This window comes from Phoenix dactylifera, chromosome 17, assembly GCF_051530095.1.
Source record: "Phoenix dactylifera cultivar Ajwa chromosome 17, Ajwa_hap1_PhDact_Kaust_v1.1, whole genome shotgun sequence".
Lineage (NCBI taxonomy): Eukaryota > Viridiplantae > Streptophyta > Magnoliopsida > Arecales > Arecaceae > Phoenix > Phoenix dactylifera.
The window spans coordinates 15,577,651-15,590,331 of NC_143206.1; the positions used below are offsets into that span (position 1 = coordinate 15,577,651).

The 12,681-nt window shown below is 43.3% G+C and overlaps 1 protein-coding gene across 20 annotated transcripts; it reads left to right on the forward strand.

Moving 5' to 3' along the window:
* Positions 1-7,102: 7,102 nt before the first annotated feature.
* On the forward strand, positions 7,103-12,341 carry LOC103709690 (zinc finger CCCH domain-containing protein 53-like). Of its 20 annotated transcripts, none has more exons than XM_088713431.1 (10): positions 7,159-7,934; positions 8,132-9,277; positions 9,368-9,544; positions 9,661-9,846; positions 9,940-10,034; positions 10,138-10,401; positions 10,545-10,701; positions 11,055-11,285; positions 11,382-11,463; positions 11,569-12,341. In XM_088713431.1, the coding sequence occupies exons 2-9, from the start codon at positions 8,253-8,255 to the stop codon at positions 11,413-11,415; spliced, it is 2,169 nt and encodes a 722-aa protein (XP_088569557.1). In that variant the 5' UTR covers positions 7,159-7,934; positions 8,132-8,252; the 3' UTR covers positions 11,416-11,463; positions 11,569-12,341. The 20 variants fall into 20 exon arrangements, with proteins under 20 accessions (XP_038988872.1, XP_088569557.1, XP_038988873.1 ...); XM_088713424.1 differs by having other exon boundaries at positions 7,268-8,026; positions 10,123-10,401; XM_088713426.1 differs by having other exon boundaries at positions 7,279-7,873; positions 10,123-10,401.
* Positions 12,342-12,681: the final 340 nt, after the last annotated feature.

Consider the following 12,681-nt stretch of genomic DNA (forward strand, 5'->3'; position numbering starts at 1 on the left):
TGAAATTGATTGATTTGGGTGGTACAAGAAGTGGGGCCTTTTCTTCAGGGATTGCCATGCTGGGCGCATCTCAACTAGAGTAAGCATAGTCCAAATTATCTTTGCATTAACTTTCACCATTGATGTAGTTACTGAGGTAATGGAGGGGGGGAAGGTTTAGAGAACAGAGACTGACACAATCACATGGAGCTCAATCAGTGGTGAGGTTGGGTGGGGAGGGAGATGGTAGATTTTAGTTTAAGCATCACAGCTAGGAGGGGAGCAGCTTATGGTACGTTTCCACCACCCTCCTGATTTATTGTGATATGATGTAAAATCTCTGCAGAAAAGGGACAGTGACACATTAGACATGTAGGGCCTCCTCCCCATGCACTGCCAGAACTAGGGAGAGCGAGAGAGAGCGAGAGAGAGAGAGAGAGAGAGAGAGAGAGAGAGATTTCACCTTATGGTTGAGATTGAGATGAGATTGAGATGATCACAGAAAGAAAGCTGAAGAAATGGCTTTTGAAGGGACTCTGAAGCTTTTTGATTTTTATCTTCCAAGGAGTAGGGACTATAGTGAGGGGGAAAACAAAGGGGCCAGCGTCGGTAATAGTAAGTAGTGATCAAAAGCATATAGTGAGAATGTACCAGGAGAGAGAAGACAATCATGCAGGCAATTTGATTGTGCCCTGGTGGTGGGCCTCAGTCTCTGTTTTCTTTACAGGGCTGACCAAGACACTGTCTGCGCAAGTGACAAATGAGTGCTGTCAGTGATGATGGCTCCACTGAGACCCCCTCCGTGGCTCCACAGGATAGGGAGAGGTGTAAACAAATAAAAAGCCTTGCCATGAGGTTATTCCTTCTAAGTATGTGCATTAGCATTGATTAATGCGAAAGAAAAAGCAAGTTTAGACTCATCAAATAACATGTTTTCAGGCATGAACCCATTCTTTGAGCAAGCCTGATGTTGTTCCTCTTATACTTGTTTTCATCTGAATTCATCATCCTTAATTACCCTTCAATGTTAGGAAAGTGAAGTGACATTAGTGTAAGACATAACCGAAAGCGACTATGGACGCTCAAAACACAAGCATGTAGCGTGTCGAATCGGTTCCGGTCTTGGTCATAAAATTACCATGTTTTGTCTCAATCTTTAGGCCAGGCTATTTTGCTCTATTTAGGATAGAAGAGCCTATTCAAGATACTGAATTGGTCTCCCTTGATTCCTATTCAAAGCTATATTCCTCTCATCTTCTCTCTCTTGATTCTGTTGGCTGCACCCATGTTAGAGTGGTATGAGCAGTCGTTGTACCCCAAAAAAAAAAAAAAACTAAATTCGTCTCTCATAGGCTTATTATCCTCCTCTACCAGACATGATCTTATAGAAATCTTTGTTGCTAGGCATGGTCTCCCCTTTCCTCAAAAAAAAAAAGAAAAAAAAGAGGTAGCAGGGTAGGGATCAATCTTAGCTAATCCAATGAAAACTGTGGGGTTTCTTCCTTGGATCATGTTCCAAGGATAAATACCACTTCCCATGTCTCATGCACCGGCAAGCAGCGAGACTTGCGGGGAGTCATTGTTTGGTGAGACCTACCTCATGAGACTAACCAACAACCCATTATAGTGTGAAATCTCTAAAATGCCTGTTGAACATAGTTTTATCTGGCAAAAACTCCAATGCATGGCATGTCACCTAACAAGCTTGGACAAAACTGGTTCACTAATTGTCAATCTCACCTATATCGTGACATAAACAATAATTAAGCATGGCCCCATTAATTTTAGATAGGCTCATTTAGCCATTAAATGTAATCTTTGCAGGCGAATCATAGTGATGTATATATCCAACACATTATAATCTAGATTTTGGATACTCTATAAGCTATTTTAGTTCATTTAAGTACTAAGTGACTGAATGACATTAAATGATTGATCTCAAGAACAAACAACAACAAAAAAATGTTTGGATAAAATAAGTTCTTCAACTTATAATCTTCATATCAACCTGTGAGAGGCCAGAGCTCACCTTTTCAGCGCAATTCTCTAAATCCAAGATTACTATTTTATAGTTTGGATAATGTGACATGTTGATATGCATTTCATGGAATGAACTGCCGAAGGATGAACAGACCAACCAATGCATGTCCGGCTTTTCATGTAGGGGGGCAGGCGGCTAGCTGGATAGATGCAAGTCCTTTAAATATCTGGCTTCTAGCCTTGTATGCTATTATAAATTCTTTATAGATACGACTTGGAACTAGATAAAAATTATTCTGATTGCTTGTATAGGAGCACAATTTATGTTGGTTGCATTTTAACAAAGTAGATGTCGTAAGATGGAGAGCAAAGTGATGTATTGGGAGGAGAACTAATGAAATAATAATAAACTAGGTTCTAATGGAAGTGGTTTGTTTGGCTCGAGAGAGGTTGTCGAAGAGCTTTGATTTGAATCAATGTGTTGTTGGTTGTTTATTATCTTTATTTATTTAGCAATATATACCTACCATGTCAAGTAACGCAAAGCGTGTGGAAAATTTTTTTGGTGCCTGTGTGGAAGATTTGCTTTGGAAAATAGGCATGTGGTTTATTCATGTAAATTTAGCATCATGCTCGATCTCCAAATCTCTCCTGATGAGATATGCCCATTGAATGGGTGATATTTTAATGCCATGCATGACAAATTTTGAGATTCATATTTGGAATATAATGCACTTGGGGAACAGCTTACTTGTAGGGGTGAAAGTAGATCGGATAATATTCATTCGGATCCACTTTTGTATCCGAAACTATCTGGATATGGATGAAAATTTGAGTATTCGATTAATATATGTATCCATATCCATCAAAAAAAAATAAATATGGATATGGATGGATAACTATCCGATCGGAATGTCCGATTTTATTTGTAATCATCTTTAATTTTACATAGCATTCATGAACTTTTAAAGAAAATAAATGACCACATTAATATTTTATTAGCTTGATTTAGCTTCCATTTAGTATAATCTTTAATTCTGGGTCATAAAGTATAATTATCCGATTTATATCTATATTTATATCCATATTTTCGGTATTCGATTTGTTTCTGTATTTATTTAAAATAAATATATATATATTTTTGCATCTAACTAACGTCTATATTTATATCTGCATTCGTCAAACAAAATAAATATAGATATAAATATACTAGTATCAGATCTAACATCAACTATATTTATTTGCATCAAACTTCTAACACAGCTCTCAAAGTCCCACTCATGGACTTAACCCATCCAATCCCTACCCTTCCTGGTCAAACCGAGTCGATGCCAGTGTTTCCTAAATCCAAGCATCTTATTATACTCATAATTATTGGTGAAGTTTCTAGGTGGGAACCAGCTAAAGCACAACTACTAAAGTCTGAAAGCGAGGTGTTTGATAATTCCTTATGCTTGAGAGAGACATTTCGGCTCTATAAAGGGAGTGCTCCTGGATACTTCCAGCTCAAAAACCACAACCACCACAGTAATAGCAGCATCCAACTCCACGTCCCTATCATTTGCTCGTAACCACAGCCTTGAATGAGTGCATGTGTCAAATATTAACATTTGTGAGAGCTTTGGGGGTTTGAAACAACCACTGACTGAAGCATCTCATAATAAGCTATATATAAAGTTGTAGACCAATCTCAATCTGAGGTTAGTGCTAGATAAGCTTGTTTTCGTTGTCAGCTGGTAGTGTTATCATTAAAATAAAAGAGGTGTCTTAGTCGAACACTAGTAAAAAGAGTTGGCCTCTCATGGGGGTCTTTAGGACCTTCCACACGTTCGTCTCCCATTTCCAAACAAAACAACTTCTCCGTCTATGATAGCATTTGATGTTTTTCCGGCTTCGGGCCATCGCTCTTCTAGTTCTGCTTTGGAGTTGGCTCGAAGCCAGTTCAGGTGGCAAGCTAACCCCGGACAAAAATTTCTGAGCTAGCTCTTGGATCCTGATGACTAACATTGATTCTTTAGTCCCAGTAGGGTTAGACCAATTGCAATTGAGCTTCGAGGCATCGAATGAATAGCTTCTTATGGCCACCGAGGTGGTAGCACGGTGGGAACGGAGCTTTGATTCCACCGGAGTGACCCAAGTTCGAAACGCGCGGGCATCGATTAAATGTGGGAACCGGATGCCCCTCGCTTGGTTTGCCCGGTGGAATCGCTATCTGGTCCGCCAGTACTGAGGTGGCACTGGAATGACGTACTCACACGTGAGCGTTGATCTCAGTGGAAGGAGACCATCGGTCGGGGAAGGTACGCAGAAACTTGGGCATTAGCAGGCAAGGTTTAAGACCATATTATAATATTTACCATGAATCCTCTTCGGTGCATTGTTTGTACCGTGGAGTGTTGTGCAGCACTCGATGGCTTCTATCAGAAGATGGATAGGTACCAAACAAAATAATCTTACATGTCATATACGATGTGTCTTGTTTGATGATCGTTCGTCTCCTGATGGTAGCTATCTGAGCGTTGCACACCAATTTGCAGCGTAAACTGTATATCGTTGAGGATTCCTGCTCGCATTGAAATATTATAATAGCTGTAATAGTAATTTCAAGTTGTCCTTAATATCTAATCTAATAGAGAATGACATATGCATTCCATGTGACAGTAAAAACTCGTAAATATAGGAGATATTGAGTTAAACTCTCGTTGAAATTTGCACTACATATAAAAAGAGTATTTATTATTATAATTGTTGTACGGTGAATTTGAATAGTCGATAATGTTCAAAATTTTTAGGCTCATCCAAATAAAACAATCTTTTTAACAAAGATTAAATAAAAAAATCTTTACAATGAGAGAATTGAATAACATTGTTATTTCTAGTTACAATGTGTTGTTTTTCCTATTATAGCCACTAATACTCGCAAATATTTTTTATTTCCAAGCAAACCTGGCCGATGCTAGAACCCGGGAAACAAGGTAAATATTGACATTGTCACTATTTATCTTAACAGAAAATATTTTTTTAACATAAATTCCATGTTAGTTAAAGAATATTATACAATGAATTTCACAATCAAATAACCTCAGTATTTTTGTTAAATTTTTTGGTATTTTTTGTTCTAACAGCCAATAACGGCAGTCCTTATTTCACTCCAATAATGGAAAAGGTATCCGTTATTTGATGTCGTTATATGATTAAAAGTGAGGTCACGGAGAGTGATTGGAGCCAAGGAAAACATTATTGTAGCATGAGGGGGGTAAGGCATCCCGGCTTTGGATTTGATTTGAAATGACAAGCAGAATACTGTTATTGGAATCAAAAAATTATTAGTTAGATCAGAGATTCACCAGTTCAACAGTAGACCAATTAAACTATGACCAATATATACCAAAAAAAAAAAGAATGATACAAATATTGTTGGTCTGTGGTGCACTAATTTATGAGTTTAACAACAGTAGATCTGATTCAACTAAAAATTTAGCTCTAAATCCGGCCAAGAAGGACCTGAGAGCCAAAGGCTTCACACGTCATGCTGTCCCTCGTTGTTCTAAGTGCATGCGAGCAACGAGCATGCAATGTTTGAGTGGCATCGTCAGCATAATGGCCCATCTCCATTATTCGTTGGTGTAACAGGAAACAGATTTATTATTTGTCTGACCCAACCTCAAAGTCGATATTCTGAAATAGAATCATGACAGCTATCATGCAACAGTAAAGTATGAATAATGTCACAGTTTTCATCAACTGTTTGGCTTAGGTATTGTCATATTCTTAGTACTATTTTCCAAAAATTAATCAATAATACACATGCAATTATTTCTCTAACAAATATTAAAAAGAATATGAACTTTTCATATGGTCAACGAAAATAGATCAATGGAAAATTTTAACTTTGCTATCGAGAGAACATTGATACCCTCAAACCCCTTTGAGTTTGCCTATTATTAATATTCTGAAGTTATGATGGCGTCTCCACCAAAGTTAAAAGTTGCTGCGTGTTAAAAGGTTCTACCATGTAATTAAGTATATCGAAAAGTTATACTAGTCGTCATTCTTAGAACATGTAACAACAATTATGACATAAGCTATGATATTAACTAATAAATACAGAATTCTGAAGGCTATCACATTAATTAATGTATCTAAATTCTTTCCATCTATTATGATTTTTTTTTTGCATATATGCCCCTAAATATCCAAAATTGCTATTTGTTTGCATATCTTTATAAATGTTTCTATTTGCACGTCTACCCATAAAGAGTATTTTAGTTATTTTAATTTGAAACCGTTAATTTTTTAACGGCGGTTAGATGGCATGGATACGTATGCAAAAACAAAAATAAAAAAAAAGAAGGTTAGAATAGCAAAATAAGTATTTTAGGAGGGTATTTATGCAAAAAAAAATTTTGTATTTATATGGTATGTATGATAACATGTTTGAATAGATGGTCCAATGTGTCCCTGATTTAAAATACATTGAAATTAATCACAAATCTGTTATACTGTGAATAAATCAAACGAGCCAGTAAACCAGCCCACAGGAAATTAAGGACTGCCAAATTAATGATTAATATAACGGCTGTTATATTATCATAACGGGCGATATTTTTGAAACATGAGGATCCAAGGGCGAAAGTGGGGTTGGGGAGAGGGAGGAGCGTGTGGTCGTGGGAACAGGGGGTGGTGACCACACCAGCCATGTGAGGCTCTGAAACCACAGCGTACCTTTCCCCGCCCCTCTAAAGCCGACTCGTCCCCTTCATCAATGGCGACCCCACGAGTCGCTCCAACTCATCCCAAACACGCCCCGCAGTGCAAAAAAAAAACCATGCGTAGCACTGTACATGGTGAACCCAAGCACCTCCACCCCTAAAAAGGGCGCAGTAAAAGCTGAGGGGGGAAAAAAAATAAGAAGAAGAATGACCGAAGGCTCAGTTTAATTCTATCCACAAAGATACGAAAGCCTCAAAAGACTGCAGGGTCCCATGATGCTGAAATGAGAAAAAGTTGGTGATCCAGCGGAAACATTCACCACCCCCATGATGTATCTATTACTATCCGAAAGGGATGGTGAAATGAGCACCAGAGAGAGAGAGAGAGAGATCCACTACTCTTAGATCTCTGTGATGCCATTGAAATCCCCATGATGGGTACTTTAAGAACACCATTAGGTCTTCTCTTATCTTTCGTTTGGCTCTTGACCCCTTAAATTTGTTGTTAAGAAAAAAGAATATGTCACGTTTTGGAGTTATGGTGGTGCGCGAACTGCGACACGGCATATTATCGATCTAGATAATGTTATTATAGTATGACAACGGTACAGCAACAAGAGGACAAAAGAAGAGGGCGAGGGGGCGAGTGAGGGGTCGAGACCGGAATCCAAATCATGGCTTAGGGAAAAGGGTAGAGTGAGAAAGACTAGAGACAAGGAAAAGGCCAGTTAGCCCACGCCCTGGGCCTCGAGTTGGAGAAAGGAGGAGAGAGAGAGAGGAGCGAGCTTTCAGGTGCAGAGGTGAACGTGCCCTATTTGAGCAGATCTAGATCTATCCATGCACTCTCCCCAGCTTGAAAACGACGAAGGTAGGGAAGAGGGGGGAGAGAGAGAGAGAGAGAGGGGGGGAGAAGAGGAAAGAGGTCATTAGAATCCTCGCCAAACCATGCCGGACAAAGCAATTATAACGGAGCCAAAAGAGGGATGGATGGACTTGTAGGCCGTTGCTGGTGACTCGCAGCTTTGTATCCTTGGGAATGGAGTCGGTCAATAGCAGCTCAGTGATGCACTGTTCTTCTAAGAGTAAAGGAGGGAAGGAAGGGAAAGAAGAGCACTACTCCCAGGGAGCAGCGAGCACGAGAGCCTTAGCAAGCAGCAGCAGCTTTGTAGTATCTCTTCTTTATTAGGCAAACAAAGCTCAAGGTAACAAACACAAGCACAAGCACAAGCAGTAGTACCATTTATTTGAGGAGAAGGGAATAAGGTTTTGGCCTCCGCCCTTTTATTTTTTGCCCTTTTTCTTTCCCAACCTTTTTCTCCACCCAACTGCCTTTTAATGGCAGCAGCAGACGAGGAGTAAGTGTCAGCTACTCTTCCTCGTCTTCTTCCTATCTTTTAACACACCCTTCACGCTTTCCTCTTTACCTTTTTTTTGTTTCTCTCTTTCTTCTTTCTCTTTAGCCGGTGCCGTGCGAGTTAAAAAAAATTAAACAAACGAACGAAGAATAGTGGAGAAAGAAAGAGGAAGGAAAACAAGAAGAGGAAGGGTCTTTTTTTTGGTTCTAAAACTGGCGGTGAGTCCATGGACGCCTACGAGGCGACGAGGATCGTGTTCTCGAGGATTCAGAACCTGGACCCGGAGAACGCTGCCAAGATCATGGGGCTTCTTTTGATCCAGGACCACGGCGAGAAGGAGATGATCCGCCTCGCCTTCGGCCCCGAGGCCCTCGTCCACTCGGTCGTCCTCAAGGCCCGCAAGGACCTCGGCCTCCTCCCCTCCTCCACCGCCACCGCCGCCTCCCCGTGCTCCTTCCTCCTCGCCCGCCAGAACTCCTCCTCCCGCCTCGGCCTCGCTCCTCTGTCGCCGCTCTCGATATCCTCCCCCTCCTCCTGGGCTCCGCCCCCCGTCTTCTCCCGGATCAACAGCAACGGCAGCGCTCTCAACGGCTCCGCGGACGACGTCGTCCAGAACCCCACAGACGAGCTCGTGAGCCCAAGCAATCCGGCTGCCGCCTCCCCGTTCTACGCCGGGGCTGACCTCATCGACGAGTTCCAGCTCCACGACCAGCTCTCCTTCCTCAACGACGTCCACGCCTCCTCCCACATCCCCATCGGGCCCAAGTCCGTCCCCGCCGGCGGCGACCTCTTCTACCCGGACGTCGACCGGAGCCCGAGCGGCGACGGGAACGGGATGCTCTTCCCCTATGGCGTTGGCTGGGGAGCCAACGGCCATCACCGCCGGATCTGCTCCGTCACCGACCTCTGCTTCGGCGCCGACCCCGCTGGCGCCGGTTTCGGGTGGAAGCCCTGCCTCTACTTCGCACGGGGCTACTGCAAGAACGGCAGCGCCTGCCGGTTCCTCCACGGCCTTCCCGACGACGCCGCCACGGCGGCGGCGGCGATGGCTGGAGGTAATAAAATGGACGCCGTGGTCGAACAGCAGTGCCAGGAGCTGCTGCTGAGGTCAAAGAGCCAGAGACTGGGCGGCGCCTCCCAGCTCACGGCCTCCGCCTTTCCCTACTCCCCCACCGGCTCCGTCCCGCCGTCTCCCTCGTCGAGCAAATGCCTCAACTTCTTCTTACAGCAGCAGCAGAGTGAGAGCCAAAGGTACTCACTTTTTCACTTCAAAGACTCCAATTTTAGCTTCTTAGTCGTGAATGGATCTGAACAAAGATACTGGCTTTCGAATTCCGACAGGGCGGCAGCTGCGGCGGCGCTGATGCTCGGCGGGGACGAGAGCCACAAGTTCATGGGCCGGTCTAGAATGGAAAGGAGTGACTTTTCCGGCATGGTGAATCCAGGATCGAGGCAGATCTACTTGACCTTCCCGGCCGACAGCACCTTCCGAGAAGAAGATGTCTCGAACTATTTCAGGTTGGAATTATTTTGCTGCTCGAAGTCTTCGAATTTATGAAACACTAAACTTAGTTCGTCCGGGGCTAATCTTTGCTGCTTTTTATTTTTTTGGGGGGGTTTCAAAACTTCTTAAGTATTTATGGGCCAGTTCAAGACGTAAGAATTCCATACCAGCAGAAGAGGATGTTTGGGTTCGTAACCTTCGTCTACCCGGAGACAGTGAAGCTGATCCTGGCCAAGGGGAACCCCCACTTCGTGTGCGACGCCCGGGTCCTCGTCAAGCCCTACAAGGAGAAGGGAAAGGTCCCCGACAAGTACAGGCACCACTCCTCCCCCCTTCTCCCTGATTCAAAATTCCTAGCTTTCTTGAGTAACTTTTGTTTCCTCAGCCTTCTGATCCTCTCTGCCCGCAGGAAGCAGCAGCAGCAGGCCGAGAGGGGGGATTTCTCTGGCTGTACTACCCCTACTGGCCTCGACTCCAGAGACCCCTACGACCTGCAGCAGCTCGGTTGGTACCTCTCTACTCCATTTCAATATCGAAATAAAGCCTTCTTTCTTTTTCCTTTCGTTCTATAGTTTAATTGACTGAATTGCAGTGGATTGGAGAGCAGGAGCAAGGATGCTGTACAGCGGCAACAGCACCCCGGAGTTGTTGCTGAGGAGGAAGCTAGAAGTGCAGCAGCAAGAGGCGGAGCTGCAGCAGGCCATTGAGCTCCAACACAGGCGATTCATGGGCCTCCAGCTCCTCGATCTGAAAACCCGCAGTCTCTCCTCCTCCATGGCCACCTCCACCATTTCCACTCCTCCAACCATCGCCATTCCTTCTCTGGATTCCAGGAGCAATGGTGGAAGCCAGGAAGACTCGCCATCCGAAGGTACGGGTTAATTAATTAAGTTAATCACCTGGATGCGATGCATGGATTAGTTACGAGTGCAATTAAGTGGCTCTATAATTGTGATATGATATACTTTGGAATCATGGCGGAGTTAATGAGAGGGTATAATTTTCTGGTTATAGACAGCAAGAGCTCCAGCACCACGCCTGGCGCGGCACCCGGCCTCAAGCGAAACAGCTCTTCCCATGGGCTGCTTCGCCAGACGCCAGTCGACCCTGCCCATAAGGAGGAATCTTCCGGTGAGGCGAACCCCAAAGACGATGGCGATTTCCAAGAAAGGTAATAGAATCTTTAATTAACCCCTCCCATTACGCTTTTTTTTGTTCTTATTGTTATCATTATTCTCTCTTTTCCTTGAAACCATTTTCATTTCTTTTTCCTCCTCATCTCTCTCTCTCTCTCTCTCTCTCTCTTCCCCCCACCATTAATGCTTCTACAAAGAGAAGAAGGTGAGAGAGTAAAAGAAAAGAAAATCGAGAAAAGAAAAGGAAAATAAAAGGCAAAAGAAAGGTTCTTCGAGCATTATTAACTCTGGGGGAGCTCTTTTATTTTTTTATTTTTATTTTTTTTTTTTGGTGCGTGTGTATGTGTAACGGGTTCCATCTTATGTTTCTTTGACGACATTTTGGCAGCGCTGAGCATAACCTGCCGGATAGTCCCTTTGCTTCGCCAACCAGGTCTTCGTTTACGCTCGACTCCGCCGTCGGCGAAGCTGATATCGCGGCGGCCTCCGCCGCTGCTACGGCTTCCTGCAATGGCACCAACGGCAGCAGCAACAGCCATCTCATGACCTCCACGCTGCTGCCGACTACTTCTACACTGGACATGACCTCCTTCAAGTCTTGCTTCTTTCAGATGCCCAGGTAAACGACTACTCGCAGTAATTTGCATTAGGCTTATGTCAATGCATGTGTACTTCATTCTCAAAGTATCGAAGCTAAAATGCTCTATTCGACTAGGTTCTCGTCCGGTCGTGGAGCGATCGGAATGTAAAGTGGGGGGAACTGGCTCATGGGAGTGAGCCGGCCTTCCGAAATCAAAGTAAGTAGCAATCCTTTTCCCGACCGCTGTCTTGCAACTAAGACTCAAATTAATAATGGCATTTCATAGCTAGCTCTCCTTCATTGCTTGTTTATTTGTTTGCAGGAAGGAAAAAGTCATAGTGGAAAGAGTATAGGAAAAGAGAAGTTGCAGTCAGGATAGATAGTGTTTCAAGGTTAATAGTTTTTGTTTTTATATCTTTTCTTAAATTGTAAGCTATAGACTGGCCTCCACTGCCTCTCCAAGCCCCTCGGTGCCATGTCATAATGCAGCTGCTTAAAGAAAGGAAACAAGGATAGGGGTGATAAGGAGGAAGAAAGGGCATGGAAAGGAACAACTCAGTCGTCAGCAATCAATCAGACTACCACCAATGCAGCATTACTAAAAGCCCACTACTTTCTACTACTACTGCTGCTGCTACTACTACTATTACTACTGGTGCTAGTGCAAGCAAGCTAGCTACGTAGCCATCATCTACCACCAGCCATCAGATACTTAACATTTGAATACGGAGTACAGACACCAAACAGATGAGAACAGGACAGGACAGGAAAACAGAAGCCAGACTGATCGATTTCCGAAAGGATAGCTAAGCAAAGCAGAGGAAAGGACCGCCGCCTAGCGGAGGAGAAGTTAAAAGGATTGGAGAGCAACGGTTTAATCATCGCCATGAAGGTTGTCATCAACCTCCTGCGTCGTCTCCCTTTCACCCTTTCCAATTGTCTTTTACCTTTTACCTTCATCTTTCTTTCTTCTTCTTTTTTTTACTTTTAAATCTACTGTAGGTGACAGTGATAAGAGAAAAAGCTAAGAAACAATATTTTCTACTGCTTTTTCACTTGTGTGTAAATATTCAAGATTTATCCCTGCTTGCGCAAGTCCTCATTGAATTATTTGCAAGTAATTATAGTTTAACTTAAAACACAAGCAACTCTTAGTCATCGTTGGGATCGTTTGAGCAATTTGACCACCTACTTACTGACGCCATAAGTCTATAGTGGCCTAACTCTAAAGGGAGGGTAAGTAGTAAACAAATAAAATAATAAGGTGACTGATGTCAAGTGGTGGTGTTTCCCCTCCCCCTCCCTCCTAACGTCATGCTTTTCCTCTTTTCCCAGCGCTGTCACCCTGCGGCCTTCTCCCCGCTAAGCTCGTGTAATCTAGCTGGAGATCACGTGGTTGCTTGGATTATCCTGTGGTCCATCTCATCTATACCTA